The following is a 14166-nucleotide window of genomic DNA, read 5'->3' as shown; positions in this document are numbered from 1 at the left end:
GGAGGACTGATGATGTTCTATGTGCACATGTGCCGGTTTTAGTTCTTTTGTCCAGTAATTTTTCAGCATCCACAACAAAAAGACCAAGAAACTGGGTCACATAAAAGGAATGTGGTCGTTTTTAATGTTACCTTTCCACAGAACGCATGCCAGGATTTCCGCTGTGGAAAAATGCCTATTACAAGTGTTAAATATATCTCACTGAGTCCCTGGTTGATGACATAATGTTTTCTTAGATGTCTGAAGAATGTGAGAATCTCACATTCCTTCCTGTCACTTCTTAGCCACATCCACCTGTCCTCTGTCCTCTGCTCTCCACCCCTGTCCCGCCTCTCTAAAGCTGGGCTTGGGGAGTCTTCAATGAAATCCCAGCATGTGTCAGTTGCTCCTGCAACAGACTCAAAATAGTTGACTGTCATTAATTTTGAGTTCATCTCACAAAATTGTGAACAGGAGAGCAGCAGGGCCAAAATAAGTGTAAAGGAGAACAGATCAGCTGAAACTGAGCCGTTTTACAGCCGTTTTCACAAGCTCTCTCATTGCATTATATAGCTGGATTTCTCGTGTTAAAATTTAACAGACAAGAAATGTTTGCATGTCTCAAACAACAGGCATGTCTCTGTCCTCTCATTGGCATCCACCTGCCACTGCACACGTGAGCGCACAGCTGCAGAAACGAGCAGGGTTCGACTGACACCTGTTTTGTTCAGTCTTTTCAGACCTTTTGCGAAATGCTCTTTCAGAGATCTATGCGAACCTGAAATTTCTTGTCACACATTTGTAAATAAAGTTATCTTCTTGTCTCTCAAAGATATTGGGTGATAAGAATTCACACATTTTCAGCAGCTGCTGAACCTGCTCCTCTCGAATCCCTGTATCGGTAACACGTAAAAAATGGATTTCAAAGCTGCTGTACATCTCCCAGGAGTGTTGACAGCCTAAATTATGAATTTGAGGGTCAACTCTGTTAGGCCAGAGGTGTAATTTCAAATTCCACTGCTCCACGCTTCCATTTTGTGCTCCTTTTAACCATATGGCACAAAATGTCCCGTTAGACTGGAGGTGGTGTCACAGTTTGTTCTGCTCTATCTTCGTCCACCTGTCCACACTGTCAGTGTGCCTGCATCTGTCCATTGAACCAGCCGTCTCAAATGCTAGATGATGAGTGCAGCAGTACAAGAGGTTGGACCATTAAGGACAGCCAGGGGGGAGCCTAAAGTGTTCTTGAAAATTCCAGAACCCTTCATTAAAATAGAATGGGGCCCAAATATCTCCCCTTTGAAAGACGACCCACGAGGGTCGTCTTTCAAAACAAGAGCGGGGCGCTCTCGTGGGATTAGCTGGTGTTGCTTGGCAGAGGTGACTATAGTGGTCCATTTATCGTGTGACAAATGACCAATTTTAATTTGGTGGTCAGCTGGGAGCGGCAACATGGCTGCAGGACTGGCCTGTGGCCCATTCATGTGCCCATGTTCGCGTCAGATAAATGTTCCTGGACATACACATCACCAAGGAATGTCATCTGTTTTGCAGGTACATGCACCTGGCTGCTGCTGTTGACTGCAGTAATGCATTGGTACAATGTTGTCATGGACTTTTTCCCCTGAAGAAAGATTCTCAACCAAGATTTTATGCTTCATGGCTCTGTCCATTGGCCCCTGATTTTGGTAAAATCGTTCTGTACCATTAGTGGAAAATGACACCAAAGCATGTTTCCAACCCTATGCTTGACTGTGGGGATGGTGATCTTTGGGTCATACTCAGCATTTCTAAAACCAAAGAGCCCAATTTTGATTTCATCTGATCACAGCACTTTCTTTCAAGCTCTTTCTGAATCATTTATTTGCTCACCTAAAAGCAGAGTGACCTTGCAGCCACTGGAAGATTCAGTCTATTGCAGTCTAGTGTATTATTAATGGCATTCTTGGTCACTGTGATCCCGAATGTCATTAGATCATTAACAAGCTACAGGGGAGTTTTAGAGTGTTCTGCCACCTTTCTCGTGATCATTCTCACCCCAGAAGGAACAATCTTGCATGGGAGATGAATTTATTTAAGTTTTATGAACTTTGTTAATGTGGATTTTTGGTTGATATTGTGTTTCTCTCCATTGAAATGAAACTTTTTTCATTTCATTTTTCATTTAATTTATTTAGAAAAGGGCAAACTTACAAATTCATTGGATGACCAAATAATTATTTCCCACACTGTATAAACTAGAGAGCAGCTAGATCTCTAAAGAACATTTCTTCCTGTGCAAAAGCTAATATCAGTACCTTAAACTGTCAGCTCAGTACTAACCTGTCTAGTTCTCCCTTTAGCCTTCATTTGGTAGCAAGTAGACACCAAATGGAAAATACAGTGTGCAATCACATTAAACTGTTTTTAGAAATGGAGAAGACTCATAATATAAACTTTACGATCTTCATAGTAATAATGTGATACGTCACTGTTATAAATGGTTCAGTAGCACTGGGCTTAGTGAGGCATGTTACTTGATAGGCTAATGGTGTTAGGTCGATGAGCGTTACAGTAGAAGTGAAGTCATTTTTGGCTCCTGCATGAGTGAGGTACCTTGTCTGTGAATCTCTGCATTATGGTTAGAAATACTGATGACCTACTGTGCATATATGCATAGACACATCATGCACAGCTGCAAGACAGAGGCCACATGCTAATGGTTCTTGTAACAGTCTAAACAGTGTACTAACATCTTTTATTCTCTTACAAAATAAACATTTTAATATTCAATAGAATTTGTATAAGAAAACCTGAGCCTGTATTTAATGGACTCAACCAATCCACCATGTTCAACAAAATAAGGTTAGAAACAATCCCCACAATAACAATGCTCCACTTTGGGCCTCAGGGTGGCGAGAGTGATGAGACTATTTGTGGATGTATTGGAGACAGGGTATGTATTTTATGTAGTGTGAAAAGTTAGGCTACAGAAGGCATTTGACCAGTATATGAGGTTCACGTGAGATCGTTAGAGGGCAGCTACGTGTCTGAAAACATATAGCAGGCTTGTCTCCCGTCTGTCTGCCTGCACTCAGCAATAGCCATATCATATAGTGCATGCCCAGACCAGAAGTAGCCATGACCTCTCATCATAGATGCAATGAGACTCACAGTCAGGTTTTAAAAAAAATAAATTCAGAAAGACATCTTTGTTTCTATGTCAACATCATGTCTGCTCTTCTTCATTTGTCCTTCATGCTATTTTCACGCTAATGTCACATCTCATCTTCCGCCCCAGCAGATGTTCCATCTAAACACAGTCTCTGTTTCTGTGTAAAAGCAAAAGAGCACAATGTAATATCCACGTTATTATTCATGTGCATCACATTAGTTGTTCAGTGATTATATTTATGATGTTTTGACTGTTGCACAACAACATATACAAAAATATATCAGTCAGAAAAGAATACACTGCTACAGTGGTGAGGTAATGCAAGTTTTTTTTAAGTACTTGACAGAGTTTAGCCTTCATGTGTAAATGAATGGAACACACACAAGACAAGTATCAGCTGTGTTCAGGTATAGATCTCCAAAAAATTGAAAGCTACTGAAATCAATATTTTCATAGAAACAATAGATCAAATTGCATGTAATGTAAATGCAACTGGTTGTGGTGACAAGCACCCATAGATATACTCCTGAGCTTGCGGAGCCTCTCAGTTCCAAGCAGGCGTTGTGTTTCAGTTATATGGAAAACTGATTTACTGTATTGGTTTGGTTGTCGGCTACAGCTGGAAGGTATTTTTAGAGAACAAGAAAATCATAAAACTCACCATAAACTACCTTCTCAGCAACACGTGATACTTTGGTGAATACTATTTTTTGCAATACACATAAAAGGGAAAAGAAAAGGAAATATACTGACCTCAGAAGGTGGTAAGGCCCAGTCTACCCATCAATCTGTCAATGTTACGCAGTATTTAAAGCTTTAATTTTGGGGGGTACATCTCTTGGCACCACAGGATTCAGGCACACTTTCTTGATATGCACTCAACTGTAGTGTTGTAGTGAGGCTCACTGCTATATTGATAACTGCACTGTTGCACTCAGGTCATTTCTTTCAGAAACTCTTTAGCTGGATCCCTGCACATTTTGCTGAACTGCACCTCCACAGCTTGAAGATTATTGGTGATGCAACTCCTGGCAAAAATTTGCAGTCACCACAATTGGAGGATGTTCAGTCAAGATAGCGATATTAAAAATTAGTACTTTAGCTCAGGTTGAGCGGTTTGTAGGAATGTTAGAGAGGCATCCTGAGATGGTTTGGACAGTGGATATACTGGGCAAAGGATGATGAAAAGATTCATGGATGCAGTGAAGGAGGACACGCAGAAGGTCGGTGTGACAGAATAGGAAGCTAGGAATGGGGTGACATGGAGGTAGATGATATGTGAACAACTATTATATATAATTATTTTAATTAATGGAATATTTCTGTCCAGATCCAAAGTTAAACCATTATCAACAAAACCAGAAAAACATCAAAGCCTGACATCCCTGGTTGACGTATGGGCTTTACTAATAAAAGCAATTTTCTCAATCAAACCGAGTCCAACTTTCTCAAAGAGCAGTTGATGGATAAACTTGGAGCCAGAATGGATGTTTTTGGGGTTTTTTAATCAGATTAAAATCTTCAGCCAATACGAATTTATGATTAACTTCTGAACATTCACAGGCCATGCTTCATTTTCATTGTTTTCTGGTTTTCATTTGATCACATTTCTTACAGTTCTGTCAAAACGCCAATGTTTCATGAAGTCAGAATGTCCAGCATTTGAATACAAAAATGTTTTTGTCATATTGGCTTTGTTTATTTCATAAAGTCAAACAGCTAAATGAACATCCTCTAAGTGTGGCGATTCCATATTTTTCTTGTATTTCTTTAGTGCTAAGCATTGCCAGAAACAGAATGGAGCCTGCCAACACATATGAATGGCAAGTCATTTGTATTCCAATCAGGGTATCCTCTATCTGGCTTATTTGCCATAAAGGCCCGTATGATGGTGGTTATCTATGAGCAGGTTTTCCTGTCTCTGCAGAGGACTCCTGAAGCCCTTTTAGAGTGACAGCTAGTTCTTGCTCACCTCCTGAAACAAAACACACCTTACATAGTCACTTATCATGGTCAGAAGTTTGTTTTGTTTAACTGTTAACATGACTAAAAACTACAAACTGAGTGTTAAGTTTTTACCCATTTACAACTCGATAAAGTATACAAAATTGTGTTTGAATGCTTTCTAAAACTGCTGAAAGAATGAAGATGTTCTTTTTTCAAAAACAAAACAAAATTGCATTCACTTATTTTCCAGGCTGCAGATGAAAATTATTTTACCCAGGAACAGAAACACGACATCTGGCCACCATCGCCACTGACTAAAGAGTGCACACAGCTTTGTGAAAGCTCTGAAAAGACACAGACAAAGTCTGGCCCACAGAGCCATGTTTCTAATTCAAGTCACAGTCCAACTGCACGCATCAAGCCTGCAGTTTTCTTCACTTGGCAAATGCTGCAGCTCAGCGGCTTTGGTGGGGTTTCAGAGCATCATATAAATAAATCCAAAGGGCAGAAGGGTCCGGAGCCCAGTGTTTAAGTCACAGCCTTTAGTGATGCATACAGACTAATGCGTCAAACCAAAGCAAATGTGAGCAAGACTTTGATGGAGATACAGTGGGAGTGCAGTGGTGTTAACTGTTAGTCTGTTTGTACCTTTTAAAGGCTGTGAATAAGTTGATGTTTTGGATTGGATCAGCTCCATTTTACTGAAAAATGTGCAGAGAACCCAGAATTTATACAAATAAATTTACATGTTGCTCATGGATTATAGAAAAGGCAGTAATGATTTTAAACACACAAACTGAATATTTCTGTCCACTTAAGATTCGTAATCATTTAAGAACAAATAAATGTTAAATAAAAACTCAAGTATTCACTTTGACACAAACTGCAGCTGAATTCAGCAACTTTCCAGTACAATGTATGCTTGAGTTAGTAATTCCAATGTTAAAAATGTTATTATTCACAATAGGCACAAAAATACTCTTAGTTGCATCACGGGCAAGGTTTCAACCACCCAGTCTGTATGGAGCTGCTTAAGGGTTTCAGAAATCTGAGCAACACCTCCATCTTGTGGACTCTTGAAACATTAAATCCAGGACACTCCTTGCAAGCAAGTCCATGGATCAGAGCTTCCAGTCATCCCACAATCCTCTAATGCACTGAATTACATATTCATCCATCATAAATGAAAATCAACACACCCCATTATGTGACTTTAAATCACAGATAAACAATTTTAATAACTTGACAAAAACACCACAAGGGAAACATTCAGACTTCAGTAAGACAGGTACAGCAAAAACTTAAAAGCTGAAGCAAGAACATGGGGAGGGAAGGCGTCGTGAGGGTGACAGAGCTTGTGAGGACAGTGTGAGCTCATTCAAGTACACGTCAATGCCAAAGCTTTGATAGTAGCCCTGTGACAAGAAATAGAAATCCAAATGTGTCTCTCTACATATATAACCCAACACTTTCCAGTGGTTCTGCCAATAGCTTTTCAACACCCAACAGTGCTCACAACAAAAGAAAAAACACATCATTATTAAATAAGACTATCACACCAAACCAGGGGGGGAAATGGCCTCCCTCCTCTAATACACACACGCGCGCGCACGCGCACACACACACACACACACACACACACACACACACACACACAATCTCAAATTTAAATAGCTAATAATTAGATCCTGATTAAGCTTTAAAAATAAAAAAACCTAATCATCACAGCAAGGAAGCAGTTTCAATCCTCTGTAACTTTTGCTACATTTTAGGCTTGATTTTTAAACCATCACTCTAAAAATGGAGAAAAGAGGAAAAAACATTTAGATATACATAAATCAGCCACATTAACAATGAGCTCATAAAATTGGTAAATAGAGAATCACTGAATTTCAAAAGGGCTGTATTACACTGTCACATCTTATGATAAGGCAGTGAGCTTATGGTAGTTTATAGACTGGATAGCTTTCTAAAGCACGTCACTTTTTTGTTTTAGGAACAAGCCTGCTGTTGCATAACCACTGAGCCATGAACTGCAAACTGTTTACGACTATAACAACGACCTTAAAAAAAAATTATATTCCTTTCTAAGGTTTTAGTTGTTTCTGCTCATGAGAGAGTACAACAAAGGTAACATGAAACATCAACCTATATCAGAGGTGTTATGATGAAGTTAGCTATTACATTATCCCACACGTAGCAATTTCATATAATGTCTATGTAAAAATGTTAATTTGCTTCAGGTGACATGAACTGGGGAAAGTATGCAAGTCTGCAAGCTAAATTACTTGCATTACAACTTCAGTGGAAATTTTGCTAAGAGTCATAAAATGGATTCTCTAAACTCTCTCAAAACTGGAGGACCTGATTCCAGCTACTGCCTGTAATCCTTCTTCTCGCTTTTACTACTCTCTATATTTTCATGAATTTGGTCTGAACACAGCTCAACAGACACAGGGCCACCGACAGAATGAAGTTTACATTAAAGTGGAGGGAGAATTTTAATTATTCCAACAATAATTTCAGGATAATGTTTGGCACATCAGTCAACAGGTTAATCACCCAGTGACACAGGCAACAACACATTCAAAAGGTATTGCTCTATCCATGGGATCTTTTAAAGATGCATACTGGTTTTTAAACTTTTTTGCTGAACTGATGAGAGTTTGAGAACTTTTCAAATGTTCCAGTCACACTTCTGTCACAGTGCACTGCCCATCAGGACTACGTGAACGGAGACTGAGTGTAGAACTAGAAGGCCTGCCCCTTGGAGGGACTCTGGTTGGCTGGATCTCTCTTAGCGGCCTCTGCCTATGTCTTCTTCGTGCCACTGATTCTTCTCGATCTCTCTCGCACTTCTTCTCGTCCTCACTCTCACTGTTGCCAGATGCAGATTCATACATCTGAAGCTCGTCATCTCCTTCCACCTCTTCACCCTCAGGCTGGCTGATTAGAAGCTGAGAAAAAGATGCCTCCAGGGTCGAAGGTGACAGAGGACTGGTGAGATGATGACGCCCCAGGAGTGTTTGAGGTCTAACAGGGGGACAAGACACAATAACCGGAAAGGAAGACTGCGATTGGCCAGCAGAGTCCGATCCATGAGCTGAGCTGACACGCTCTGTTGCTGCCGGAGCAATGACAGGTAAAGCAGGAACAGGGGTAGGTTCAGGGTCTAACCTTAATCCCGCCACCCCCTTTTTAGGAATATCTAGAATGTCCCTCTTTATCTTGCGCCTGCGACCATGCTCATTTCTGCGGTACTGGACCATGTTTTCCAGATCAGCCACATAAAGAAACCCCGCAATCAGCATCTCTGTGCTCTTTCTGCCCTTGGCGAAGGCCTCCTCTAGCTCTCGGCTTGTCCTCTCATCGTACTGCCACCAACCGTTGCGTCCTTCATAGTACCATGCATAGTCTCCGCAGGATTCACCTCCTACTCCCCCGCTTCGGCTCAACCCAGAAGCCGCTGCCTTCAGTTCTTCAGGTGACAGGAGAACAGGCCGCTCCAGGAAGTCCTCAGGGATTTCCTGTCGGCAGAGAGCACAGCGCTTGCTATGCCAGGAGGCACCTTTCACGCACAGGAAACAGAAGACATGGCAGCACGGGAGGCGTACAGGATGGACGCAGCTCTGCAGGCAGATGGCGCACTCCGGGGTAGTGCTGGTGGAGGCAGCATCCCCCACTTCCTCAATGAGCTTGGAAGGTCGCAGGGCGTTTGCTGAGAGGTCCACTTCTCCACAGCCTGCCATGCTGCAGGGAGAGAGTCACAGCACAGCAAATGGGACATGCATGCTACAAGCTAAACAGATTTAGTGACTCACTGACAAAAACATGGGAATGCAGCCCAAGTTAGCATACACTGCACTGCTCTGCTGACACTTCTGGGAACGCCCTCGTTCGCATATAGCACAAAACTGTTTTCAGGGCAAATATCCCCCTTTGAACATTACTTCCCAAATAACTGTAGCTTTGAAAGCCTAAATATTACAAACAACAGACAGGCCAGCATACTTCTCGTGACTTTATCGGTCTGCAAATAGAACAACAAAGGCCTCTCTGTTTGGCAGAGCTAATGTAGCCACCCAGCTAGGCTACTGTTGTGCTAACGTTAGCTTTTCAGCCCCAAGTTGTATAAACAGATATTAAACTACTTGTCATAATGTTAAACTCTGGCATTGCTTTTGTGGCTGTAACCAATCTACAGTCGAATAAGTTAAATCATTCATTCAGCCAAAGTTGGCCTGCTAGCTCCAGCAGTGCATGTAGCTAGCCTGCTAGCTGTCAGTGTGTCTCCGGGCTGCTAAAGTGGCCTATAAATACACTCACCTGAACTCGGGATACCTCGAGAAGCGTCCTCAGCTGAAGGCCAGGTTGAGATATTTCCACAGCTGCATTTATATTTGGTTATGAAGTTATGTATGACAGGAAACGACTGTGCTGCTACGTTAGTTGAGCTCTGTGCCCTGCCCAGCTAACTTCAGTACTGCTGGATGTGCTGCAAACACTTTCCAGCGGTGATACATATGTTGTGTAGATCTGGTGTGTGTGGCTGCACAAAGTAGGTAAAAAAGGAGTGTATTTCACAGTAAAAGGAGGGCTTCATTAAACCTGTTATGGTTTAGTATGTTGTACACCATAAAAAAGAACTAACTTTATTTAATTTTTTTAAATAACTGCGATTTACTTAAGAAAAACAAATAATAAACCGTAAAAAAAACAAACATTTGTCCTACTCAGGTATAATATTTTCACTTTTAATTAGACATTGTAGTTACTGTGTGTTGTGCTTGGCGCAACCCTGTTACCAGAACTCTAAAAAAACTGAACCCAGAGTTTAAAAACTATTGTTTGATAAATTCTTACTCATCAAGTTAAAGATATACATGGTCATACTGAATACTCATTCCCTATGGTGTTAACACCCAGCTCAAACACATTTTTAAAGAAATAATCAAAAAAGTAATTTGCATATATGCCTTTAAATTTGCATAATATTTGCTACAGCTTTTGTCTTAAAAATGTCTTTATTTAGGTTTACCAGGCAAAGAAAAAAAATCACACTAATGAAGCCTCAAAAAGTCATGTCTCAAATATAATGCACTTGGCATCAAGGGGTTAAAATATGTTGAAAAAAAAGTTACAAATAAATATGTTTAGAAAAAGGTTTAATATGGTTCACATTTTGTCTGAGGTCAAATGTCATTTATACAACAAGTGCATGTTTTAATATTTTGTGCAGGGATTAGTTTCACATTTATCAGTGGCACAGAAAATGTCCTGCAGCAGTAGAATGGCAGTGATTCTATAACATTTTCATGCAGTTGCTACATCTGGTGATTATATTTGCTATATTATTTAGCAAATACAATCAAATTATCTGAACTTTATTATCTGTGTTAACAGTTCAGTAGGAAAGCGGTGAAATTTTTGCACAGGAATGAGAGATAGACACACAGGATGACAAAATTACAAACTGTAAATATAAACCAATCAGCAGCAACGTTAGGATTAAAACCACTGGCATAATAGAAGATCCTTAGGGTCATGTTTGAGTCTCTTTTGTTGTCAGGGAGATCCATGGCGGGTGGGAGTTGGTGTTGGTTTTGTGGCTTATCTCAGTGCATGGAGAACCTTGAAGTGTTTAAGGAATCCACAGCACTGGTGCATCTTTTTGTATGCATTAAACATTTTGCATTTCTCAGCCATTTTGAGCTTCTAACAAGCACAAACACAAAGTTGTCATCATTAAATGTGAAAGTATAATTTGCCCCATACTTGCCCCAGGCTCTTGTGTTGATTTTAGTCCCCAAAAGAGTAGTGTTCGAGTGAGGCATAAACTGAAGCACAGATGAACCTTGGAAATTAATAGCTAACATACAAGCATGTCCAGATGAAGATGTACACAAGCACTTTAATAAAGTTAGTCATATCCATCCACTTCAGTCATAACTGTCGGGCTGTATAGAAAAATCTGGCTTCTTTTAGATGAAAGAGTTTCAATACATTGATGAACTTTCATGGTGCTATCACTTACTTTGTTTTTCTCTACCCTTTCCAGCTTTTGTTTGTTTGTTTATTTACTGTGTGTTATTTATGCTTTAAGGGCTGATTTATAGAACATTTCTATCCCAAAATTGTGGAAAAGTGATTAATTTCTTATGGTATCTTGTAATTGTTTGTTTACTTGCTTGCTTGCTTCTTTATTGGAAATGTATGCACATTTGTGCGTTTTTACACATAAGATACCTCATTTGTAGAGGTAAAAAGAATAGTTAAAATTAAAAGAAAAACAGAAAAACTGTAATATAAAAACAAACAAACAAACCAAACAGATTTTTTTTTGTGACAGGTGAACACACCTATCAGGACATACTTTTCTACATACATTTACAAATGTATGTATAAATATATATCTCCATATCTAGGGTAATATAACAAAGATAATAAAACATGATAAATTAACATGTCTTTTGCCTCATACATGAACAAAGTTGGTTATAATTAAGTTTATGTAAATGAGGCAAAATAAGTAGCCCCATATTTGGAGTATAAATCAGCCCATTCCAACTCATTTTTTCAAAAATGCTTAATTCCCACCCCTGACTCTTGGTTGTTGGGTGTTATGTAGATGACTTTGAACCCCCTCCCCCGCTACATCTGCTGTCAGGGTGCCGGTTGAGCAAACATGACACTCTTTTCATTAGTAACTTAGCAGATACTGTAAAAGAACAATCAGGCACTTTTACGACTTCAACCTTTTGGCTCACTATGAGGAACCCTGTAGTGACGTGGAACCAGTAGGATATCACTTCATCACACTAACACATGTAGTGTGAAGAAGTGAGGAATTTGAAGAATCATGGGATATAATGGGAGAACAAAACAGATTCGAGAGAGCTCATCTGCACACATACAGCTTTTTAAAACCTTATTTTGGGATCAAGTCAGCAAACTTAATCAGGTCTTATCAGGACTGACTGGTGATTATGTATATGCAGGTTTGATGAATCACTGGCCACTGAAATTTAACTACATTTAGGTAGGGAGTGATTTAATTTGGCTTCCAAATGAATGCCCAAATAACTGCCTGCAGACATTTCAATGTGGACTTTCTAAAAGAATTTGATCCCAAATGTTTTCAGATAAGAATAACAATTATTTTCTATATTTTAAGTTGTCATACATAAATTAGGCAGTGTAAAATTCATGAATGTTTAATACAGAACAATGAAAGGACAGTGTTTACTTGCACGGAAATACAATTTAAAAAAAAAACTCAAAAAAGGAATTTCAGATCAAAACAAGACATTAAAAATATGAAAGAATATTGCCACTGCCTTCCAAAATAATCTTTATGATGCTCTTCACCGTCTTCATCATCCTCTCGCCTTTTTCAATACTTTCTGTAAAGAAAGAACGGAAATATTTTAGAGTGAGCTCAATTTGACACAACACTGAAATTTCTAACTTCTGTACAGTACGTTTAAAATATCTTTAATAATATGAAGAAGAAGTGCCAGCATACTGAGGGAATAAAATTATGTCTGTTTTATGTAGTTTCAATTACAATGATTAAAAGAAAAACTTCGTAATGTAACAAGATGATAGCTGTTATTATTTTACAGTAGCAGAAACTACCTAGCGTGGAGCAATTCTTTAAAAGTCTTTGAAATGTTAACATGTGATTTGATTGTGTGTGCAGAGAAATAATGTTTGTTTGTTTATTTTAATATTAAATAATGTGTATTTTCTGCTGTAAGGGCTGATTTATGTATATAAGTTATTCAATCAAGACCCCTCCAATAAGGGAAAAAAACGTAGTTTACTCTTTTACATTTAGTGCTTTACAGTTATATACAGTGATGGAAATATTGAAAATAATTCAATCTCTAATTTTAAGGTTGTTTAGTTAAACGGAGAGACAGACCCAAACGATTAATCGGGAATCAATAGATTAACTAATGATTTACTAATGAATAGTAAATCTCTAATCACTGGTTGGTTACATGATTGTGTTGTTAATGCAGTTATGTGAACATAAACCGACCTTGGAGACTGCCCTGACGTGCTGAGCTCTGATCGTCGCAGATTTCTCCTCAAACGCTTTGGCCTTCGCCTCTTCAGCCAGGCTGTTCAGGAACAGCAGTGTCAGCAGTTCGATCTGAGCACACAGGAGCAAAAACCAGCTGTTATTTAGCGTCGCTCATCTACCGGTCAGCTGCGGACAAAGCGATAGCCTACCATCGCCTCTGACGCCGGCCTCACGTTTATGTTGCCCTTCGCCTTCGTTTTAATTGTACTTTTCAGTCTGGGCGCTTTGTTCAACATGTCGATGAAGTTTCTCTGTGAAACAAGAAAGGAACACCCCACGAAAAACGTTTGTTTACGTTTTCTAATCTCCCGCTTTGTTGACTTCCGGTGTAGATTCTTCTTCGTGGTCTTATAAGCCGTTTGCCTCCTTGCTTGTTTCATCCGCGCCATCTAGAGTTTTGTACTCATTACTGCGCAAAGCAGTAAATGCTTTCTCACCTTGTATTAACATACCAAAACATAAATAAATAAATAAATAAATAGATAAATAAATAAAAATGCAGAAGATTTAAGACAAACATGACAAAATATTAGGGTTGAAACTTAGATAAAAGTAAAAGTAACATGCACATGCAGGAAATCTTATAATTTGATGTTCACCTGTCACAATTTTTTTACCTCTACAAATTAGGTATCTTCTGTGTAAAAGCGCACAAATGTGGATACATTCTGAATAAAGAATCGATCAAGCAAGCAAGCAAACAAACAATTAAAAGATATCATAAGAAATGAATCACTTTTCCACCAATTTTGGGATACAAATCAGCCCTTACAGCATAAGTAGCACATTATTTAACAGTAAATAAACAAACAAACAAAAGATGGAAAGGGTAAAGAAAAACAAACTAAGTGATAGCACTTTGAAGGTTCATCAATGTATTTCCTTTTTTAAAATGTTCTGCATAGATGTGCAGATGACATTATATAATATCCATAAATCTGCATAAACTCCTAAAACACAAACTGCAGGATTTTAAAGACCTGAATGTGTATTT

The 14166-nt window shown here is 39.1% G+C and overlaps 2 protein-coding genes across 2 annotated transcripts; both read right to left on the bottom strand.

Annotated features, from left to right (window-relative positions):
• Positions 1 to 6288: 6288 nt before the first annotated feature.
• On the bottom strand, positions 6289 to 9592 carry LOC113006956 (E3 ubiquitin-protein ligase rnf146-like). The gene is made up of 2 exons (XM_026143231.2): positions 9407 to 9592; positions 6289 to 8830 (listed from the first exon to the last, which is right to left on the bottom strand). The coding sequence occupies exon 2, from the start codon at positions 8827 to 8829 to the stop codon at positions 7771 to 7773; it is 1059 nt and encodes a 352-aa protein (XP_025999016.1). The 5' UTR covers position 8830; positions 9407 to 9592; the 3' UTR covers positions 6289 to 7770.
• A 2686-nt stretch (positions 9593 to 12278) lies between these two features.
• Positions 12279 to 13524, bottom strand: cenpw (centromere protein W). The gene is made up of 3 exons (XM_026142783.2): positions 13322 to 13524; positions 13128 to 13241; positions 12279 to 12483 (listed from the first exon to the last, which is right to left on the bottom strand). Exons 1-3 carry the CDS (start codon positions 13406 to 13408, stop codon positions 12457 to 12459), a joined length of 228 nt encoding a protein of 75 aa, XP_025998568.1. The 5' UTR covers positions 13409 to 13524; the 3' UTR covers positions 12279 to 12456.
• Between the last annotated feature and the right edge of the window lie 642 nt (positions 13525 to 14166).

This window comes from Astatotilapia calliptera, chromosome 15 (assembly GCF_964374335.1).
Source record: "Astatotilapia calliptera chromosome 15, fAstCal68.1, whole genome shotgun sequence".
Taxonomy (NCBI): domain Eukaryota; kingdom Metazoa; phylum Chordata; class Actinopteri; order Cichliformes; family Cichlidae; genus Astatotilapia; species Astatotilapia calliptera.
Note: the sequence above shows the minus strand (reverse complement) of the source record. Positions and strands in the feature narration are given on the sequence as shown.

Excerpts from the sequence above, each read along its gene's own strand:
- LOC113006956 (XM_026143231.2), bottom strand. The coding sequence starts at position 8,829 with ATGGCAGGCTGTGGAGAAGTGGACCTCTCAGCAAACGCCCTGCGACCT.
- cenpw (XM_026142783.2), bottom strand. The coding sequence starts at position 13,408 with ATGTTGAACAAAGCGCCCAGACTGAAAAGTACAATTAAAACGAAGGCG. Across the intron at positions 13,242-13,321 it reads GGCCGGCGTCAGAGGCGATG|ATCGAACTGCTGACACTGCT; the intron begins GTAGGCTATCGC and ends CTGTGTGCTCAG. Across the intron at positions 12,484-13,127 it reads ACGTCAGGGCAGTCTCCAAG|AAAGTATTGAAAAAGGCGAG; the intron begins GTCGGTTTATGT and ends CTTTCTTTACAG.